The sequence below is a fragment of the Corylus avellana genome, chromosome 9, assembly GCF_965113065.1.
Source record: "Corylus avellana chromosome 9, dhCorAvel1.hap1.2, whole genome shotgun sequence".
Lineage (NCBI taxonomy): Eukaryota > Viridiplantae > Streptophyta > Magnoliopsida > Fagales > Betulaceae > Corylus > Corylus avellana.
Window position 1 is genome coordinate 18,557,048 of NC_142498.1, and position 20,673 is coordinate 18,577,720.

Sequence of the window (20,673 nt, forward strand, 5' to 3'; positions counted from 1 at the left end):
GGAAAAAAAAAAATTTTAATTAATTGAATCACCAATATCACAAACTGAGCTGAGTAATCAAAGAGATTTCTAGTAGTATATACAGAAAAAATTCTCTCACCCAATACTACGAAACCAAAAAAAAAAAAAAAACAAAAAAAAAAACAAACAAACGGAAAGTCGTCTAAGTGAAAAATTCCCAAATTTGACTAATCTTAACAGATTTCGATCTTCGGTGGCGTCAAGAAGCGGGGCTTCTTCGCTGGATGAGGGCTCTCGACTTCGTCTTCCCCGGAGATGAAGATTTTAGGCGAGAACTCCGGCAAGGCAGGAAGGTTCAGGTCGAAGTTCCGCTGGGGAAGGAGGTTGTTGTTGTGGCTGTGGGTCTGGGTCTGGGTGTGGGTGGAACCTACGCCTTCTGAGGTTGTTACGACGCTGCTCCCGCCGCCGCTGCCGCCTTCGTAGTGACAACGCTTGTGTCCGCCCAAGGCCTGTCCTGTAGGGAAGGACTTGTGGCAGATGGAGCACTCGTGGACCTTACCACTGCCGCTGTGGGAGGCGGTGGCGGTGGTGGAAGTGGTGGAGGAGGTTGACTGGTCGTCGCCGGCGGCGGCGGCGTGCTTTCGGTGGCTGGCCTTGTGTCCACCGAGCGCCTGGTAAGAGGAGAAGGCCTTGTCGCAAACAGAGCACTTGTAGAGAAGCTTGGCTGCCTCCGGTACCGCCGCCTGGGTCGCCATATGACGAATAGGAGAGTTGTGGCGCTGTTCGGTAGCGGTGGCGGTGGAGGTGGTTGCTCCGCCACCACGTGCTAGCATGATTAGGCAGAGAGCAAGGTACTCTTCCTCGGTGGGAGCGTTCTCAAAACGGGGACGCTTTGAACGCTTGCGCTTTGTCCATGAGTCCAGGCTGCGAACGTTGGCGTCGTCGAAGTGGAACGAAGGGCCGGCTGCGGTCGGAGAGTTGAGAGCTTCAAGAGCCATCTGTGTCGCTTCTTCAAATCTAAACGGAGACCAAAGGAATCGGAGAAACTCTGAAACAGAGAGAGAAGAAGAAGAAGAATCTGTTGATTTTTTGTTGAATGGTTTATGAGTGAGAGAGTGAGGAGGGTGTGATGGGTTTATAAGGGGAGGGGAATGAGGAGAGTGTGAAGGAAGTTGCGTGACAAGTGGTGGGAAAGTAATAAAAAAAAAAATTAATTAATTAATTTATTAGTGTACAATAGAAAGGAAGTGGAGCACGTTTAGTGCAGGGGGAGAGTTTTCTTGGTGGCCAAGGACGACTTGAGTCGGTCAAAGAGAGAAGTGTGTGGGGGCACTGGGGGGCCTCTCTCAGTTTCTGGCGTCTGAAAGAGCACTGAGAGTGTGAGTAGTTATAGTACAAAAAAGACTGAAGCCTTCGTAGACTGCTTCCAAGTCAAAATACACGAACACACGTTTTCAACAGGAAGCGATCTAGAAATTCCACGTAGCCACCAGCAGCCAACAACTAAGCAATTTGGGCCGACCTCCACCCCAACTTGGAAGGCAGCCATTCATTCAATGTATTTAGGCCACCACCGCCTTTGTTAATTGTTTGGTAATCCGATGCCACGTCGTTTGGGGTTTTCCTTAACGTGGTGGGCAAAGTGTAGTAAGGGGTGACGTCATACAACCACGTGTAGTGTACGGCAAATACTGTTTAACAAATCGTATCTTGCACTGCATGGTAAGCTTTTCAGTCGAAAATGTAATAAAATTAAATTTCAATAATTTTTTCGTGCTAATAAAATAGTATTCACATGTTAATACAATTTTTTTTTTAACAATTTTTTCTATTTTCCTTCTAGATTCTCAAAATAAGAAATCAAAGAAAAAAGTCACCCCGAAAAATACTAAGTATTTTTTTAGTGTTCTTCAGGTGTTATTCTAAAGAATTTTCCGTCACTCCCTCCTCTCAATAAATCAATTTCTTAATAAGTATCTTTAAATAAAAGTTACTTTTTCTCTCACGAGGTCGACATTTGTGAATTTGAATAGTCGGTTTCATACGCAATTTACGGATTTGATTTTGGGTTTGTGTGTGCTTTGAGGACAGACAGCTGTTGTGAAAATCGGAAAAATTGATGTCATCATCAGTGAGCGAAATTTAGGTCGAGAAGAAACTGGGAAGTACTGGGGATGCCTTTTGGGGGATATTTGGAGCTGACTGGTGGTGTGGTGGTGTTATACTAATCTGCTTCAAAAAAGGCGGTTGGAACAAAGACTTGTTGAGGGAGTCTAGAAGAAAACGGGAAAGTACGCGAAGCTACAAGGTAATGTCACACGTGCACACGTCAACGAAATCTGAGAGAGTTCCCTTCACACCCCTGCCTTTTGATTTTCATTGTAGCCGTCCAATACTCTTGAAAATTAGTCGGTCCACGATAATAAAAAAGCGCGGAAGATGGACCTACAAATTAAATAACATTCAACTGGATAATAATCGTGTCCACACTGGTGGGAACTGGGAAGGCGCGGATTTGATTGCAGAATAGTGTTTACTAGTACAGGCCCCCACCCTTAACGAAAACAGAAAAGAGCCGGATTAGCAGCATCGAGTGTGTTCATTAGATAATTTAGGTTGATATATGAAAATAATAAAGCGAAAATAGTAAGATAGAGATTAGGTTCAGTCTATTACATGATTTTATTTATACGAGAATTATATTGGATACAAATAAATTTACACTCTAGTTAGATCAGTTAGGTGATAGTTTTTAGGAAAAACTACATTTTGTCCCTATTAACTATAATGTCTTGGCACTTTCTCCCTATGAACTACCAACTGTGTCATTGTGACACTCGATCCCATGAATTACCATTTTGTGTTCAAAACTCTCTTCCGTTAGTCAAAAGCCAATTCTGCTAGTCAAAGGTGTTAACTTAGACGGTCTACCCTTCACTTTGCCCCCATGAACTACAATTTATTGTCACACTTGCCCCATGAACTTTAACACATTGTCACTTTGTCCCATGAACTACAACGCATTGTCACTTTGACTGTCTGAGTTAACGTCTTTGACTGATGGAAAGAGGATTTTGGACACAAAATGATAGTTCATAGGGTCGAGTGTCACAGTTGATAGTTAATAAGGATAAAGTGAAAATGCGTTGTAGTTAAAAGGGAAAAAAAATGTAGCTTCTCCTAGTTTTTAACTATAGATAGACTTCAATTGTAATTTAGTGATGATTTTCAAGTGCGACTTAGTGATATTCATCAAGTGTAAGTCAGTAATAATCTTCAATTGTGATTATTATTCTTTAACTCTTAAGATTTATTCTAACATAATAGACTTAGATTAACTTATTTGTCTTAGACACGTGAATTTTATATTTCGTGAGTCACGAAACCTCATCTTTTGGATTACCGAATTAATATATTATTGAAGTAATTTAATAATAAAGTATCCTTATCCAATTATGATTTTATGATACCGTACAAGCATAATTGAATTCTCTATTATTATTATTATTATTAATTTTTATGTTTGACAATCAGCACTGCAATCCAAGCTGCAAGCGGTAACTTATCTTGGAAAAAACGTGCTATTTTCTCACTTATGATTTATGAATGTGTTTAGCGTTTACCAAAGACATCTGCTATTTAGTAATTGTGCAATATATTTAGTTTACGTGGCATATTCAAATTGCTTTAGAAAAATTTAATTTAAAAAAAAAAATGAAAATGCCACGTCAGTGCTGAGAGAAAATGGAGTACAAATGTGAAAGTCCCTAGCTTCCTCCTGTCTTACGTTTTAGTTTTTGGTCTGGGTTAGTAATTGGTCAAAGTCAACTCTATGGGATTTATGGTCATAAATGGGGTAGGCATGAGACAACTTCTGGGGGCAAAAATTTAAAGAAAGACAGGCAAAGGCATGAGACGGTTTCGGATTCGGATTCACATCGTATGCAATGAGGCTGCTCATAAGTTTACCCCCCAGTCAATAAGATTAACAAAACAAATTAGAAAAATACACGACAACTGATAAGTAATTAAGTGCACGTGAAGTCATTGCTTACATGATGATTATTTTTAAATCTGAAACAATTAATTAAGCTTTCCGCCACAATTCACACATGGGTTTTCTTTTCCCCTTTCCTATTATTGGTCCACAGTTAAAAGTCACAACGTCTCAGATACTTCCCCTCTGTCCACCTTAGTAAAATGGAAAACATGTGGCCTTTTAATCTTTCAACCCCAAACGTATTTGAACTACTTGCGTCTAAATTCTTATCACAGTAGTTCAAATCTGTTTCGGCATGATGCCTCCTGTTTTTTTAAAGGCTTTTTTCCTTTGTGTTTTTGTTTTTGTTTTTGATACGTCCCCTCTGTCCACCGTAATAGAAGGCACAGTATATGCGTCAAAGTATCTAATGCTGACCTTTATACTCGGAAGATATAAGGAAACGACCCGTCAATATGAACCTTTGAATTACAAGAAGGCCGAATATGCTTTCTACTTTCTTGCCCTTCCGCCCCTCCCCGGCCCCCACCCCCGCCCCCATTTTTGTTTTTTTTTTTTTTATAATTACCTTTTGTCCTATGAACTACACCGCGTTAGCACTTTTCTCTTATGAATTATCAACTATGACATCTGACCTCATTAAACTACCATCCTATGACAAAAAGCTTCATTCTGTTAGTCAAAGTAGTTAAAATTGATGGTCAACGGTCATGTGCAAGTCATATGCCATTTTAAATTTTTTTTCTTCCATTTTTGCCATCACCTCAAACCGAGAAAATGACGCTTATACCCTCCTAAACTTTAATCCAGCACATAAAAACAATTTAAAATGAGGTCAAAAGTGGAAAAAAAAAATTTTAAATGAAACATGACTTGCACATGATCGTTGACCATCAATTTTAACCTCTTTGACTGACGGAATGAAGCTTTTTGTCATAAGATAATAGTTTGATGGGGTCAAGTGTTATAGTTGGTAGTTCATGAGATAAAAATGTTAAGGTGCTGTAATTCATGATGACAAAAGATAATTTTTTTTTTTTTTTTTTTTTTTTAAGAGCAAGTGCTGATACTCGTAGTGTATATAAAAGGAGGGGTGGATGTTTTTCTTACAAATATTTTCATATTAAATTTTAATTTAATTGTAATTTTAAATAATATAAAAATAGGGAAATTGTATATAAAATCCTTAGGTAAACGCGCCTTTTTTAAAAACTCCCTGGGTTTTTTTTTTCGAAAATTTACTCCCTGGGTTAATGGAAATGACAATAAAATCCATGCCGTCAAAAAATTTTAACAGCCGTTAGTCAAATTCAAAACGCACCGTTTCACCTTATTAAAATATTAATTTTTTTTTAATTTAATTTTAAAATTAATTTAAATTCCAGAGAGATCGTAAAAATTTCCCAGAATTTCCCAGATCTAGATTGGAGGAAGGCGGTGCTGGATCATTGGGTGGAGGAGGTAAAGATGCAGTTGGTGGAATGGCTCGAGGGGGAGGTGGGGATGCCACCGGAGGTGTAAGGGATGCTTGCGGAGGAGAGCCTCCTAGTGGTGGTGGCAGCGAAGATAAAACTGGAGGGGGTGATCTGGCAAAGGGGCAGATGGTGGGGGTCATGCTGGTAGCGATGGCGGTGGTGAAGTTGATGGTGGTTGGCGGAGAAGGTGGCAGTGAGGTTGGAGGTGGTGTTAATACCGGTGGGGGTGCGGGGATGGAGGAGGAGCAGCAGGGGCTGGCGGTGGAGGAGACTGAGGAGCTAGAGTTGAAGGGGTTGAAGGGGATGAAGGCGCTGGGGTGTCAGTAGTCTGAGTAGGCGTAGTTGAAGAATTCGACGGAGCAGGGGAAGAAGGTGGTGGTGGTGAGGTGACAGAGGAAGTTGGTAAATTCGCACAGGAGAGGAGGGAGGGGTTGTGGAGTCCATCTTCCTATGGATCTTTCTTAACAACGACAATGCACTACTACAGTTCCATTGTCATATTTGAATGATTAGAGTAATCACAAACATCCAAACCTCCAATTTTTCCTCAAAACAATACATAATTACAGAGCACAATCCAATGCCAAAAAAGGTCTTCCTCAAACCAAACAAAGTAAAAAACACTCAAATTTTCTCAGTATTGACAACCCCAGAAAAAACGCAATTCCATCAAACCAGGCGCTACCAATCTACCAGAATCCCTTTTTTAGATGTGCAATTTTGATGTAATTCCCTTTCTGAGAAGGGCTATTGAAATTGGGCTCCTGAGTCTTGTGTATGAGAATCCAACATCTTAAGGGACAATGTTATGCATGCCTCTGCTAATGTGTTTTAGCCGTCTTAAACAAGTTGGAATCTTTTGACGCCTGTGGAATTTTTTTAAACCTTTCTGATGCTTGCTGTAATTCTCCTTGAAGGCAAGAGGGAAACAATGATCAGATTGACTTGGGTAAACGTTAGCTTGGCTCTGAGGGAAACAACCAGATTCTCCAAACGTTGACATCTGACAAGCTGAAAAAATCCCATATACCAGAAATAAAAAGAAAAAAAAAAAGACTAAGCAAAACCCATTCAGAAAATCCTTCTACCAACAAAACCAAGAGCAAGAAACCAAAAACTTTGAGCAATGATCAGATCGACAACAGTCTCCTTTTCTCCCTTTGGTAATTGCAGTAGAGACCCTGAAATTGTAAAGATAAAAGACCATCAAGATATAATAACAAGAACCAGCAGTAAAATTCTCTTTTTCTTGTTCTTCAACTTGAAAAATCAATTTGAAGGCAAGAAGTCACCAACTGGAAATCTAACTGAGAAATCAATTGTTCTCCAACAACTGGAGAAGGCACCACCGAAGCCAAACCACCGTTGATGTTGCCGGAGAGATTCGAGAGCTGGGGTGTGTTCGCCGGGGTTGAGGAAAGAAGTCGTGAGTTGACAAAAGATTAATTTTTTTATTTTTTTATTTTTAGATTTAAATTTTAAAATTAAATTAATACAAAAAAATTAATATTTTAATAAGGTGAAACGGTGCGTTTTGAATTTGACTAACGGCTGTTAAAAATTTTTGACGGCATGGATTTTATTGTCATTTCCATTAACCCAGGGAGTAAATTTTCGAAAAAAAAAACCCAGGGAGTTTTTAAAAAAGGCGCGTTTACCTAAGGATTTTATATACAATTTCCCATAAAAATAAACATGAAAAATAAAAGTACTTGTACCATTACTTTTTATAAGCTCATTCATCTCCCCTTGGCACTTGGCATGTGTTTCGTAGTGCAGTTTTTTCCCTTATCCATTCTCCATAGAAAACCCAAAAAAAAAAAAAAAAAAGTAGTGACACGTGTGCTGACGAAAAGTAAAACAAAGGGCTGAGCTGGTGATACGTGTGGAGTTGGCTCATGCGAGTTGCGGTTGACATCAATGTCATCAAGTTGCTGCAATGTTTTCTATTTAAAGAAAATTCAGTAGGGGTCCCCGGCCGGACAGGGTAAAGGACAAAAATGGCAATATAGAATGCCCAAAAACCATTTACGGTGGGCTTTATTCCTCAGATAGGCGTATGTGGGCTAAACCTGGTTACGACATTGCTATTTCTTGGTATTTGTGATTTTGTATTTGTTGACTTTCTGGAATTTGAATTTCTTTATACAAATCATTGGGCCAACGGCCTTCTAACCGCTTACCTAATTTTTGTTACAAGGACAAACCTAACAAACAGCCCATATATTATGCCGCGAATTCTTAAGCCCACGTTTTTCTCCGCTTAAGCTGTCGTCATCTCAGCTGCCACCTCCGCAACACACTAAAATCAAGAATGCCACGTAATCCAAGCCCATGTAAAACATGCACGCATTTTAGATCATGCCAACTCACCTATCAGAAAATGAGAGTGTGAGAAAGTTAGCATCTTCCTGGTTTATTTTTTATTGAAAGGCACAAAAAGCCTGATTTATGCTTACTCTTTATAGAATTTTTTTTATTCTCTTTTATTTTTACATGATGGAATGAATGGAATGGCTGTTTTTTTTTTTTTAGCTAAAAATGTAAAATTTTGAAGTTGGTCAAGATGCTCTCACATCTTTCACCCGTCCCCTCGAGGCGAGCAGCCTCTCAATTGCGAAATAGAATTTTCTTTATTTCAATGAAACGAAGAAGAATCAATTCCTTATTATAAGAAACTAGTTATTCGTTTGAGTTAAAATGCTAGAGGTCAATAAATTTTTTATATTTAGCTCATATTTTTTTACAATCAATTATTAGATTTATAAATTTATTTAGATTCTATATAAATTAATGGTAGACTTTATAAATTTAATAATTAATTATAAAAAAATATTAGTAAAATATAAAACATTTATTGATGTTTAACATTTCTCGATGAAGAGGACCCTTGTCTACCAATTAAGGGATAAAGGGTACAAATGGCCTTTTCATGACACTTTGGAGTGAATATTAAGGCATTGGACTGTGGCACCAATCACACCCTCCCGCCGAACCGCTTACCCCCAACTAATTCACAACACAAAATTTCCAAACTTGGACAGTAGGTTGCCGCATGGTTTTGCTTCCTCGGCTGGACCAAAATGCCCTTCCTTATCAAACCATATAGATTTCCGAATAGTATTTCTTTCATGTCTATTAGTCATCATTCACAATCCGCAGAATCAGAAAACAAGGGGCCACTTAAACCAGCGACGACGCCCAATCTTTCCTACTTGCACTGTGTCATTTAATGGCGTCGAAGTCAATTATGCAAAAAGCCTCACTTCTCTTCTCCTCAAACTCACTCGCTCCGTTGCCATGCACCTCCCGCCGGCCACTCGTCCCTCCTTTCCGACGGTTCCTGGCTTCCCCTTGCGCCCAATTATCACTCACCCGCTCGCAGAGCTGCCGTTTCGCCGCTCTCTCCCCTCCTCTGCGCTGCAATGGTAATCTCTAGTCCTTCGTGTATGATCCTCTCAGTGAGTTGGATCACGCATTTGTTGTTGTTTTTATATAGTGATCTGATTTTACTAGTGTTACCAAGTAGAAGAGAGAGAGAGAGAGAGAAAGGGAAGACTTTAAAGGAATGGGTAATTTGGTCATAAAGGATAACTTTAACCCGATTGGTCATTTTCTTCCTCCTTTTTGACAATTTTCTAATCGACGCGTCAAAAGGGCAAGAGTAGGCATCTCTCTCTCTCTCTCTCTCTGTGACAATCTTACTGTTATTGGGTAGCGACTGGCTCGGTGAAACGACAAGAAATGGCTTCTCAGGATGCCCAAGAGGGCCAAGATGGTCGCGTAGCGAGAATTGCCTCGGCCATCCGAGTCATCCCAGACTTTCCTAAGCCAGGTTCTCTTCTTCCTTTTGTGATATTCTTATTAAATGTGTATATTCTTTTTAGAGTGCTGTGTTACTGTGGGAGATCCGAATTTGCCCTCTGGGTAGTGGGTAATTTTTGGCGTAATTTAATTCAAGTTGCGGTATTTGAATTCTGAGTACATGTTTGGTTTTCTGGCCACCCAATCTGGCAGGGATTATGTTCCAAGATATAACCACCTTGCTTCTTGATACCAAGGCATTCAGGGACACTATCGATTTGTTTGTTGAGAGGTACAAGGACAAAGACATCTCTGTGGTCGCAGGTATTCTCTCCTATGTGGTCCATGTGACTGAGATATAATATTTCTGTCTGCCATATTTGTTTGATTTGGGCATGTAGTTCTCCAAATCCTTTTACCTTCTAATTTGAAACAAGGTTAAGATTGTAGGTTTTGTTAGTCTATATAGTTTATATTTCGATAGTGCCTTCATAATAAGCTGTTTTTGCCTGCCCAGTCCACCTAAGTTTGAATTTGTTTCTTGCTTTTGGTGGTATCTCAGTTGCGCACTGCCTATGAATTTTCAAATGTATGCTCAAGATTTTTTGTTCTCATTTTTATTTTTGCTTATCTTTTACAAGTCAAGGTTTGGTCATTTTTGAGCTGATGAACGTGGGCTAGTTGTTGTTTGTTTTTCTTTGATTGATTGTTTTTCTTGCAATTTAAGGTAAAGGGGTTTTTAATTATTACGTGATATATTATTGACAACGCAATGCAGGTATTGAAGCTAGAGGTTTTATATTTGGCCCTCCCATTGCATTGGCTATAGGGGCAAAGTTTGTTCCTATGAGAAAGCCCAATAAGTTGCCTGGTATGTTTCTTTGAATACTTTTTTGCTTCCTCCACACGAATTGCATCATTTTCTGTGTTTTTGAGAAGTTCGTGGTATCTTTGATCAGTATACACAATCTTGAGTGATCTTATATTCTAGCTCAATAGAACAACGGGACTCAATATGTATACAGCTCAGATGCTGCACTAGTTTGGTGTTGAAAGTCTTCTATTGCTTCATTTTGACTTTTGTGCTATGGCATTTACTTTAATAATATTAATCTTCTTTAAGATATTATCAGTTGGGTTGCAGATACATTTATAGGAATTGTTTCAACCTCCTCATAGTGGTCTTTGCCCCCTTTCTTTCAGTAAGAAATAGATCATTCATCAGAAAAAGAAGATAAGAAAAGATATATAAGGCTCAAAATATGAGGAGTTTATAGAAGAAGACAAAGGGAGAAACAAGAACAAGGATATAAAGTGAAAAATAGTCCTCTCAACTCAGAGAAACCCAACTTTGAGAGGATAGCCCCATTGTTGTTTTTTGTTGAACAAATTCTCTGTTTTGAGATATAAACCGAAGGGAGTCCTCTGAATTGAGGATAGATGCATAAACATCAAAGCTCTTAACACCCCACAACACCCCACAACACAACCCCCCCCCCCCCCCCCCCCCAACCAAAAAAAGTAAAAAGAAAAAAAAAAAAAAAAAAAAAGTGAAAGCAAAAGAAGATTCTTTTTGCTTTAGAATATTATTCAAATGAAAACAATTTTATTTCTTTTGGTATAGCATATTGTATTGTAGTATAGGACACAGTAGGGTGCAGTTGTAATCTAAGTTTCAGTATTTGAATTTCTTTACTTTTATAAGAAGTAACTTTTGTTTCTAAGTGTAGTGAGTCTGTCAAATTCTGTGCTTAACAGTTTATTTGGTTTGGCAGGGGAGGTTATTTCAGAAGAGTATTCTTTGGAGTATGGAACAGACACAATGGAGATGCATGTAGGGGCTGTACAAGCAGGGGAACGTGCACTGGTAATAGACGATCTCATTGCAACTGGGGGAACCTTGTGTGCTGCACTCAGGCTACTTGGTAACGTGTTGAAACTAAAACATTGACTTAATTTCACATACAAGTGTAGCAGAGGTGTTTTTCTGAACAAGCATATTGAGTATATTGATTGTCAAGCCAATCAGCAGAGAGCTTTGCTTCATGATGTGCATGGTGGATCAGGCAGGTTCATGGACATTGTTAGGGGCTTTACAAATGGCAATTGGTCTCAAATGTGACTGATGAAAGAGATTGTAGCTACCTTTCAACAGGCATTTAGTGTTCTTTCCTCTTACATTTTGTAGTGGGAGACATGGTTTCTCAATGTGACAACTTTTGTTTGATAAATATTAGAATATTGTTTGGTCACCACTATATAGGTCAAGTCATTCCTCTAAAGAAGTGTGTTTGATTGTATGTGTTGTTCATACCAGTTTTTTTGGTTGCAGAGCGTGTTGGAGTGCATGTGGTCGAGTGTGCATGTGTCATTGAATTGCCAGAGCTGAAGGTATGTCCCTAGTTATAATTGGAAATCTTTTATCTAAACAACGATTTACTATTAAGTTTAATTCTTGTACCTTTTCTGTCAAGACTGGTTGAGATTAAGAGCTTTAAAATTATGCTGAGCTTTATCTAGACTAAACCTTATGCTTGCATTAAGTATGTTCTTGTAGCAATATGATTCTATATCCCTTCATGATTTTGAAAAATATGATGTGCCTCACGTGGTTCTTCCATGACAGGCAAGGTTTAAATGCCAAATAGTAAATAATAAACTTCTCCGTGGTAGATTTCTGGCGAAGTTAGGAAAATATCAAGGGGATATCAAGGGGGCACTAATAAGCAAACAGGAGTTACAGTTTGCAAACACATATTAGGCATATCAAAGATTCCATATTAGAAAACTTATCCATCTAAAGTTAGATATGATTTGTTATTTCGGGCCTTTGACTAAATATAACTTTTCTTTCTTTCTTTTCTCCAGGGGGGGGGGGGGGGGGCGTGGGAAGAAGTAAGTTCCATATATAAAACATAAGGTTTTTATGAATTATGCCATTATACAATGTTTTGGGGGGGGGGGGGGGGGGGGGGGTAAGAAGTAAGTTCCATATATAAAACATAAGGTTTTTATGAATTATGCCATTATACAATGTTTAAGAAAATTGCTGGGTTCAGAAAAAGAAAAGATGTACAGAACTGATTAACGAACATCAAATTCCTCTTACAATCAGCCATATATTATCTAACTTATGCCTATGATTCTGACTTCAATGAATAAAGCGAGCCAATCTACAAGTAATGAAGAAGAAAGCCAAGTTGCAGAAAACCACAGTTTGCATGAAAAACCAGCATACACTAAATTGAATGGTAAAAAACTTGAAATTTTTCTTTCCAAAAATGGTGTATAAAGTTGATGTGAAAGTTAGTGCCTGTGACTGGACTTTTGCCTATCAAGAATGACTCGGTTTTGGAAGGTGGAATTTAGTTTATTGCATTATAAGCCAAAATAAAGGGGAAAAAAAGATTCATCTCTGCAATTTCTGGCAAGTATCTTAATATGTGGATTGACATTTTTATGGTAAGGTTGCTACGTCCAGAATGCCAAGATTCACCCATCTTATGCTATGTTGTGATACTTTGGCAATGGTCCAATGGAATACCATGCCCCTGCGAATCTGCGATATTGAATAGGGAGCGGTTCCCCTCTCACTAGGGAGCCTTCCATTTCCTCTTGTCTAGAAAGGGATGGTTGCCACGTAGAATAATATAAATCTGAAGGCCTATAAATTATCACATGGCACACACTCTTACCGGCATTTTTCTTGGGTTCCCCACTCCCCCTGCTAGTCATGGAAGCATGCAGAGAGGTATATTGTTTGGGAGAAGACAAAGAAACCCACAGGGAAGAATCATGCCAAAAATGCTGTATCTAGAACTTTTCTTCTGATCTTTAGAATCTTAAGGTAACTGTCTGCGTTTTCAAAATTTAGATTCAATGCCCAAAATGTAGAAACCAAATTCTTGCTGAGATACATAGAGAAAAAGAGAATTAGGACAACTTTTCCACTACCAGGTGAGCGAAAAGAGGCAAAATTAAGAGTGATTAAGAAACAGAAAGATAAGTAAGAGAAAGAAGGCAAAGAATATGAATTTTATTGAAGATAATGTTGGTCAAACAGAGAAATAATAAACATCACCACACTTGACTATCAATAGGCTTCACCAAACCACACAATTCAGTTTGGAAAACGTTTAGCAGCCAGAGTTGTTTTGAATTACTTTATGGTATCATAATCTCAGACTAGCGTCACCTCCAACTATGGCCACAAACAGTACCAACGCATCTTCCTCTGCAAAACAATCCAACACACAAATTTCCACCTTCCCTTGTCATCTTCTACCTCTTTTGTTCGTACTTCCGCACTCACAGGTCTTCACCACTTCATCAGTATAAAGCTCACAAAAGATAATTATTTAATGTGGAAGGCACATATTGTGCCGCATCTCCAAGGCCAGCATGTTTTTGGCTTCATTGATGGAGCCATTACATAACCACCACAAATCATTCAAGATCCTTCAAGTCCAACTGCAGCTGCCACGTCCTGATTTTTTCTCCTTGTTATCCGCACATTCATCAACAGCAGTGTTTATCTTCTGTTTGTTATCCACAACCACGTACGCTTCTGTTTGACCAACGTTATGTTTAATAATTTTAAACCTCAGGTACTAAGGAGAATCTCTATCACTGCCAATTTAGCACCCCACTATGACGAAATTCCAAACCAAACAACAACAAAGCATAGTAATAAAGAGAGACGAATGAAGTTGTAGAGATGCAGAAAGATAAAATAAAAATAATGTCATTAGTTAACGTTATGTTTTGGGTAAACAGAGAGAAGGTTGTTGATGAAATAAATGGGAAATAAGACTGTCACAGCTTAAGGAATACAAGCTTTGCCGCTTCTACTAGAAATTGTGCTAAAAAAAAAGAGAGGAAGGAGAATGCAAGAGGCTGGTGATGGAGATATCGAATGGAGAATTTGGAGATGAGTGAGGTGGCCTTTTTTTAGCCATCGGATATTATTTTTACACTTGGCGTACTCCCATTTAAAAATGGGTAGAAATGGGAGGCTACCCAATTGGAGGGGAGCTGCTCCCTATTGAATATACTTACTATAATCAAATAATAATTGATGCCTCACAAGATACTTGAAAACTTTTGAAATGGTTGAAAATCTTCAAATGGTGCTTTTGTGGGATGTTTAATTCTAGGTGCCTTGCATCAAATATAAAATGGGGGGAATGGACCTCATTTATTCTTTGTGTCTGGCATCAAAATGCATTTATGAGCTATTAGAAACATTAGCGCCTTGCTTTTTGACATGACTGTATTTGAAAGCACACGCGAGCTTATTTGATTTCAGTTTTGAGTTCACTGTAATTTGATGCTTTTGAGCATTTGTTTGCAAACAATATGGTATTGGTTTATGTAATTGACTAATACATAAAGTCGATGAGTTTGAAATGGAACTCTTCAATTAATGCATTCTTTGACTTGTTTCAGGGCCGGGACCGATTGGGAGACAAACCGTTGTTCGTTCTTGTTAACGCAGCTTGATCTAGTGTGTCTGAGGTAGTCCAGCTTGTTTCTTGGCTATATGATTTCATAAATGGTAAGAGTTGTTGAAGCTAGAGATTTTAGAAGACCACCTTGATTAAAGGGGAAAGTTGGGTGGGGTAATAAAAAGGTTTGTTTGTGGTTGATGGTGGAAGAGCTGCAATCAGTTGATATTGAATGATATAAGCAGTAATAAATTTGTTGTGGATTTTTTTCTTTATTCCCATTTGGATATATAAATTTACCACACCTACCGTAAAGGGGATGACCGGATGACCGGAAATGTTTTTTTGGTGGATGAAAAATGTGTTTTGGTGGAATCCACATTTGATGAAATGTTTTATGGAAAATTATTTGGCTGTATTTTAAAAGAACCGAATATTGAATATGCATATTTTGAGAAAATATAAGCATAGGTGTAGGGCCAGATTGAACTTGTTTCTTAAAAAAACAATCTTATTTAGTATATTGCTATATGACTGTCATACAATTGAGATAATATAGCAATAAAAATTAGCCTCTGATAAGTCAAGACTCGTTAAAAAGAAAAAATTAATAGTTCATTATGTTCGTGTGACAGTCATGTAATAGTCTAGTAAATAGTAATTACATGTAATTCAATAAGCCAATTTGTATGGTTAAGGCAGGTGGACCATGCAAGTGCAATCCCCTTCTTTGTGGGGCTTGCCTGAGTTGCATGCTGCGTGGAACTGAATTGCATGCAATTTGATTAACCAATTCGATAGCATGCAATTCGATAAACCAATTATAGAGAGTTATGATCCAATTTAAATTTTGCTTAATCATGGGTAATCCACTCCTCTTTATTAATAACCAATTACTATCACCATCGTCACCATTAATACCCTTCAAAAAAAAACACTCAACAAAATACTTAATTAAAATAATAAATCAAACTATATTGGAACATCCAAACGCTAAAGAAGGAGCTGTTCCATTGTCAGGTCATCCCTCTCTCATGGAATTATTTGGGATACAAGATTTGATATGGTGCTGCCTCTGTGACCATGCTTGCAAACTAAAATGGCCAAACACATAGGATATGCATTAAAATGAGTAGTCCTACCACATTACTATCCGTGTAACATTGCTACTCTACCGTTGGATTAGCCATTATTAATAAAAAAGAAATCCAATGGTAGATTGTCAATGTCACATCAATATAGTAGGATAGTGGTGTAATATGTATTTTTTTTAATTAAAAAAAAAAGGAAATTTTTTATTTTATTTTTTTGAGTGTTGACTTCGGAATTTGGAAGTGGTCCTTTGGCTCCCTATTTTTTAATTGTACAAACCATTAAAATAACTTATTTTTCCAGAGAAATGATAATATACAAAATACTGAATAAAAAAATGTTTATAACTTTGACAATTATATATAAATATAAGAAATTAGTCAAGCATGGACTTCGAAGACATGTAATAGATAAGAGCTAAATATTATAAATGCAATCATTACTTAAAATTCTTCAAAAAATTAACAAAAATAATGTAGCTTTAATCCCAAATAATGCTGTCCAAGACTACGGATAAGACTTAATGTTGTTATTTTATTTGTTGTTAGGCTTTTAGGTCCAACAAACTCTATTGTTTTTTTAATATTTATTTCAGAAATTATTATTTTTATATACTTATTGTGCATACCGTTTTATATCAACAATATAAATGATGACATTTAAAGAAAAAAAAAAAAAACAATATAAATGATGAGATGTGTGAATTACAAGAGATATGAAAATCTTATTTTTCTTCATCTTAATTTGCTTATGAGATGGCCAACCAGAACTCTTAATCCAATCACAGAGCCCATCAATCTAATTTCTTGGGTTTCGTTTGATGAATAATGTTCCGATTTCGACATAAAACATTTCAGTCTAAAAATATTTTTTTACGATTTGGCTCGAACGAAAAATAAGAGATGATGGAAAACGGTTGGCGATTTCTAGCAACCTCATGCAAAGGTCCACCGAACTTTGACGTTTTGAGAATGAGAAGCTCAAACTTGAGAAATAATTTACGGTTACAAAAAAGATAAACCATTATACAGAAATTAAAAGAATGTTTTATTTATTAACTGAAAATGTTTTTAGTTCGACCACAATTTTCGATTGTGCCAAATACCAAAAAATATGAAAAACATTTTCTAATATACATTTTACGTCAAAGCAAATAAAACCCAAAAGAGAAAATCAATTTTGTTAATACATCACATGGAAGAGTAACAATTTCACATAAAATTTAAGAGAAATATTATGGGGTCTACCTTATGAATATATGAACTCTATGTACACCATTCATGACCTATTTGGACAGGCTATGTGTAGGGGGTGGTTATCCGAACAAGGACAGCTTCCACATTTGAAAGAAACATCAAACAGAGAATGAATTTGTCTCAAAATAGAAAGGGAAACATGCACCTTAGTTATATAATTAATTAATTAATTAATATGATGTTTGTTTTCTTGTTTTATTTTAAAGACCTGCCTTAGAAATGTAGCTTTCAAGCTAGCACAGCATGCAGTTGGTAGTTTGATAAAGACACAAGTAGCTGTATTTTCAGATAATTCTTTATTTTTAATACTCAAACAGCCAAACAAACCCTTAATCATGGCAGCCGGCGAGAACAAAGAATTTCTGATGGGAAGAGAAGGAATTAAATCAGATTTCTTAGGGTTTTAATCTTCATGGGTCTTTTTTTAAAAAAAAGGTTGGGAATATTTAGGAGGGTTTTTTTTTTGGTTTCATCAAAGGTCGTGCAATGGCCGGTGCAATTTTCAATCCGAAACGAACTTTTCTCGAAACGAGAAAAGATAATTAAAAAAGGCTGTGACATAGCCTGCCTAACTGACGCGTGGGATCAAGGCGAGAGAGTCGGCAGAATCTTCGGTGGCCAAGAAGGGACGGTTCTTTTTGCGTGTGCGTTTCGATGGCTTTGTGTGGGTCTCCTAGATGGACGGATGGATTAGGCTGAGTGTTTTTTTTTTTTTTTTGGAAGGGGAATTAATGTTATTAAGTGAGATATCACAGCTGGGGTTTGAGTGTGTCATAGCTATTGTGCTGCTACGTGGCATCTGGGGAATCTTTTTCTTTTCTTTTTTAATATTTTTTGGGGGGCCATTTTACTATAGCATACCCAATAATAATAAGGATCATATGAATTGGACAAAGTTTTTGGCTAAATTAGGTTCAAGGAATTGACATATCTTATTAAAGTATAACATTTTATACTTTATTTAAGGATAGGTGTTAGTTTAAAGCATGATTAAGATCGTGTTGAGAAGTATAACTTTTAAAATTAAAAAGAGTTTTTTTTTAAAAAAAGTTATATTTAATTTAATTTTTTTTAAGTGTGTTTTAACTATATTTAAGTTCTTATTGAGCTCTCGCATTATTATAGTGTGATTGTTGTCATTAATTTTGTAGGTTTAATTTTAGAATATTCCACTTTAAATGCATGCACATGTTAAGTCAAGAAGGTCATGAGAGTGCTACCAAGCTTGAGCCAACTACTCAACCCACTTTCAATTTCATACAAAAGTTACTATCTCGGGTCATGGTTCGGTGGTTTTAAGAAATTTTTTGAAAGTAGTCAGCTACACATTAAGGCATAGGTTTGAATTTTGTGGTATGAATCTCTATGCCTGATTAGTATAAGTCACCGGTCCATGAGTTTTATTGATGTCCTATAAGGTTAGCCAGTTAAGTCAGGCTATAACTCAATTGGACTTGAGGGGCTGCCTGCGATTTCTACCATCTATACCCCTCCTATGCGATTCCCAACAAACAGGTGCTACCATGGTCATACCCAGATAAAATAGCTACGTACTCTGATCGTCTCCTCGGGCCTCTCAAAAGTTTAGTTGAGATAGCTCTTCTAACTTGGACAAGCACAAACATAGGGGCTCAAAAGTATTTATCTAAACATAAAACAAGTGAACAAATACTTTTCTAAACATAAAACAAGTGAACAAAAGCACAAGTACTGTGTTTGCTAGACAAATACAGCAAAACTAACTCAAAAAGTGATGGACGGACAGGGATCTCTCACCAAAACTAACATGCATTTTATCAAGAATTTACCAAGTGATCTCATCCACACATTTTACTTCATCATTGATAGCTTTATTTTAGGCCTGAAATCACTAGGAGTACGTAGATCTTTGAACTCTCAGTGATAGTCTCAACATTTCACCATTCACTACACATTATTTGATTATCAGCCATCAGGGTATTGCTATTGCTCTCTTTTAAGATGTAATTAACTATATAGCATTTAATCGTAGAATATATATATATATATATATATATATATATATATATATATATATATATTACTCTTTTCTTTCTAAAATGCTAATAACATTTTTTTAATAGATCGAAGTAGAATATTTTAATTCACCGCACTTGTAATATACAAGTAAAGCTACTATTTTTTTTTTGACATATCCACAAGGGAAGGGGGAGGGAGATTCAAACTAATAACCTCCGCTTAATTAAGCGTAATCCAGAGCCGATTTAGCTACCCATTGGGGACAAATAGAGCTACTATTAAATGGAAGGTAAATTATACTTATTTTTTGCCCTTTTTATTTTGTAACTCAACATCACCGTCATCTAATTAATCTAGAGAATTATGACAAAACTAACGAGAAAAAAAATTTGATAGTGAAGAACTCATCGACAACATGGAACAGATTATTCATTTTCTTGGGTTATGTTATTAATTAATTAGTTTTTTTTTTTTAAAAAAAAAAATTTATCAGTGTTGCAAATCAGTAGAGATATTGGGATGAAGGAATAGACTAGTGAGAGAACATATTCAAGAAGAATTTCAAGATTTCAAGATATTCAAAGTCTCTTTTTTAATTATAACAAGTGAAATTTTTTAATTTGAATGTGTACACTCTAGCTAATTAATTGGGTATTTTTAATTATGATTTTTTGAAAACTATTAGAATGGGTTTTTCTGTGTCTGTCTCTCTCTCTCTCTCTCTCTCTCTCTCTCTGTTTTAGGCATTTTAGGATTTTAATCAAACTAGGGTTCTTGCATGGTATATTAAGTGGCATTAGTTTAGAGATATATATATTCCTTGCAGAATAACCTTTTGGAGCTTTCAAAATGGTCACTTAATTTGATGCAAAAGAAAATCAAATTTTAATAATATTCACGGAATAAAATCTTTTTGGGTTTTTTTTTTTTTTTTTAGGTGGCTTCCAGAATGTTTTTTCTAGTTTAATAGTGTATTAATTTGCTTTTCTCCACCACATCAGATTGTCCATCTAATCACCCAATTAACAGGTTAATTGTAGCTGATCATCCCTTGGCTTAAAGCCCAACAAAAACTTGGGAGAATATTCAATCCCATTGAAGAGACAAGGAACGAGCCATATGGTTACCTTGTCGGCTATCAGATGTTGTAAAAAGAATGTCAGAGAGCATCCCCGGCCACGACGTGGCCGCCTATTGGCTTCCATTTCTTTAATCCCCCAACAACATTCTCCAACCTTATTCTATTCAAGAAAAACTTTCACGTTCTCACTAAATCAAATACACTAAAACTTTCACAATTTTCTCCACGCATACTCGATTTCTCTCACTCCCCACAAAATGGTGATTTAATTAGTCACCTCTCATGATTGCTCTTTGACCCTTTTTTGTCATCTTGATCATGGCAGTTTAAGCAAGTCGACGGGTGTTTAAAGCATCCCCATTATTTTATTCCATCATTGCATGAACTTGGCCGGCCCCTTCTGAGTTGTCCTTTGCCATGACAATCATTATACAAATGAAGTCAAATCCTTACTAACATTCTCTGTATGAGGCTTAGCCGTATAAATATGCGCACTTGATCACCTCAAATTAAACATACACAAGAAATTAAACTCTAGAAGAATTTTTTTTTTAAAAAA

General features: G+C 36.9%; 2 protein-coding genes across 2 annotated transcripts; one reads left to right on the plus strand and one right to left on the minus strand.

The window, feature by feature from the left end:
* On the minus strand, window positions 1-1,182 carry LOC132189668 (zinc finger protein ZAT10). The gene has a single exon (XM_059604429.2). The coding sequence runs from the start codon at window positions 957-959 to the stop codon at window positions 195-197; it is 765 nt and encodes a 254-aa protein (XP_059460412.2). The 5' UTR covers window positions 960-1,182; the 3' UTR covers window positions 1-194.
* Window positions 1,183-8,569: 7,387 nt separating this feature from the next.
* Window positions 8,570-14,962, plus strand: LOC132190257 (adenine phosphoribosyltransferase 1). Its single transcript, XM_059605193.2, has 7 exons — window positions 8,570-8,864; window positions 9,155-9,271; window positions 9,454-9,564; window positions 10,019-10,111; window positions 11,016-11,165; window positions 11,573-11,631; window positions 14,689-14,962. Exons 1-7 carry the CDS (start codon window positions 8,669-8,671, stop codon window positions 14,740-14,742), a joined length of 780 nt encoding a protein of 259 aa, XP_059461176.2. The 5' UTR covers window positions 8,570-8,668; the 3' UTR covers window positions 14,743-14,962.
* The last annotated feature ends 5,711 nt before the right edge of the window (window positions 14,963-20,673 follow it).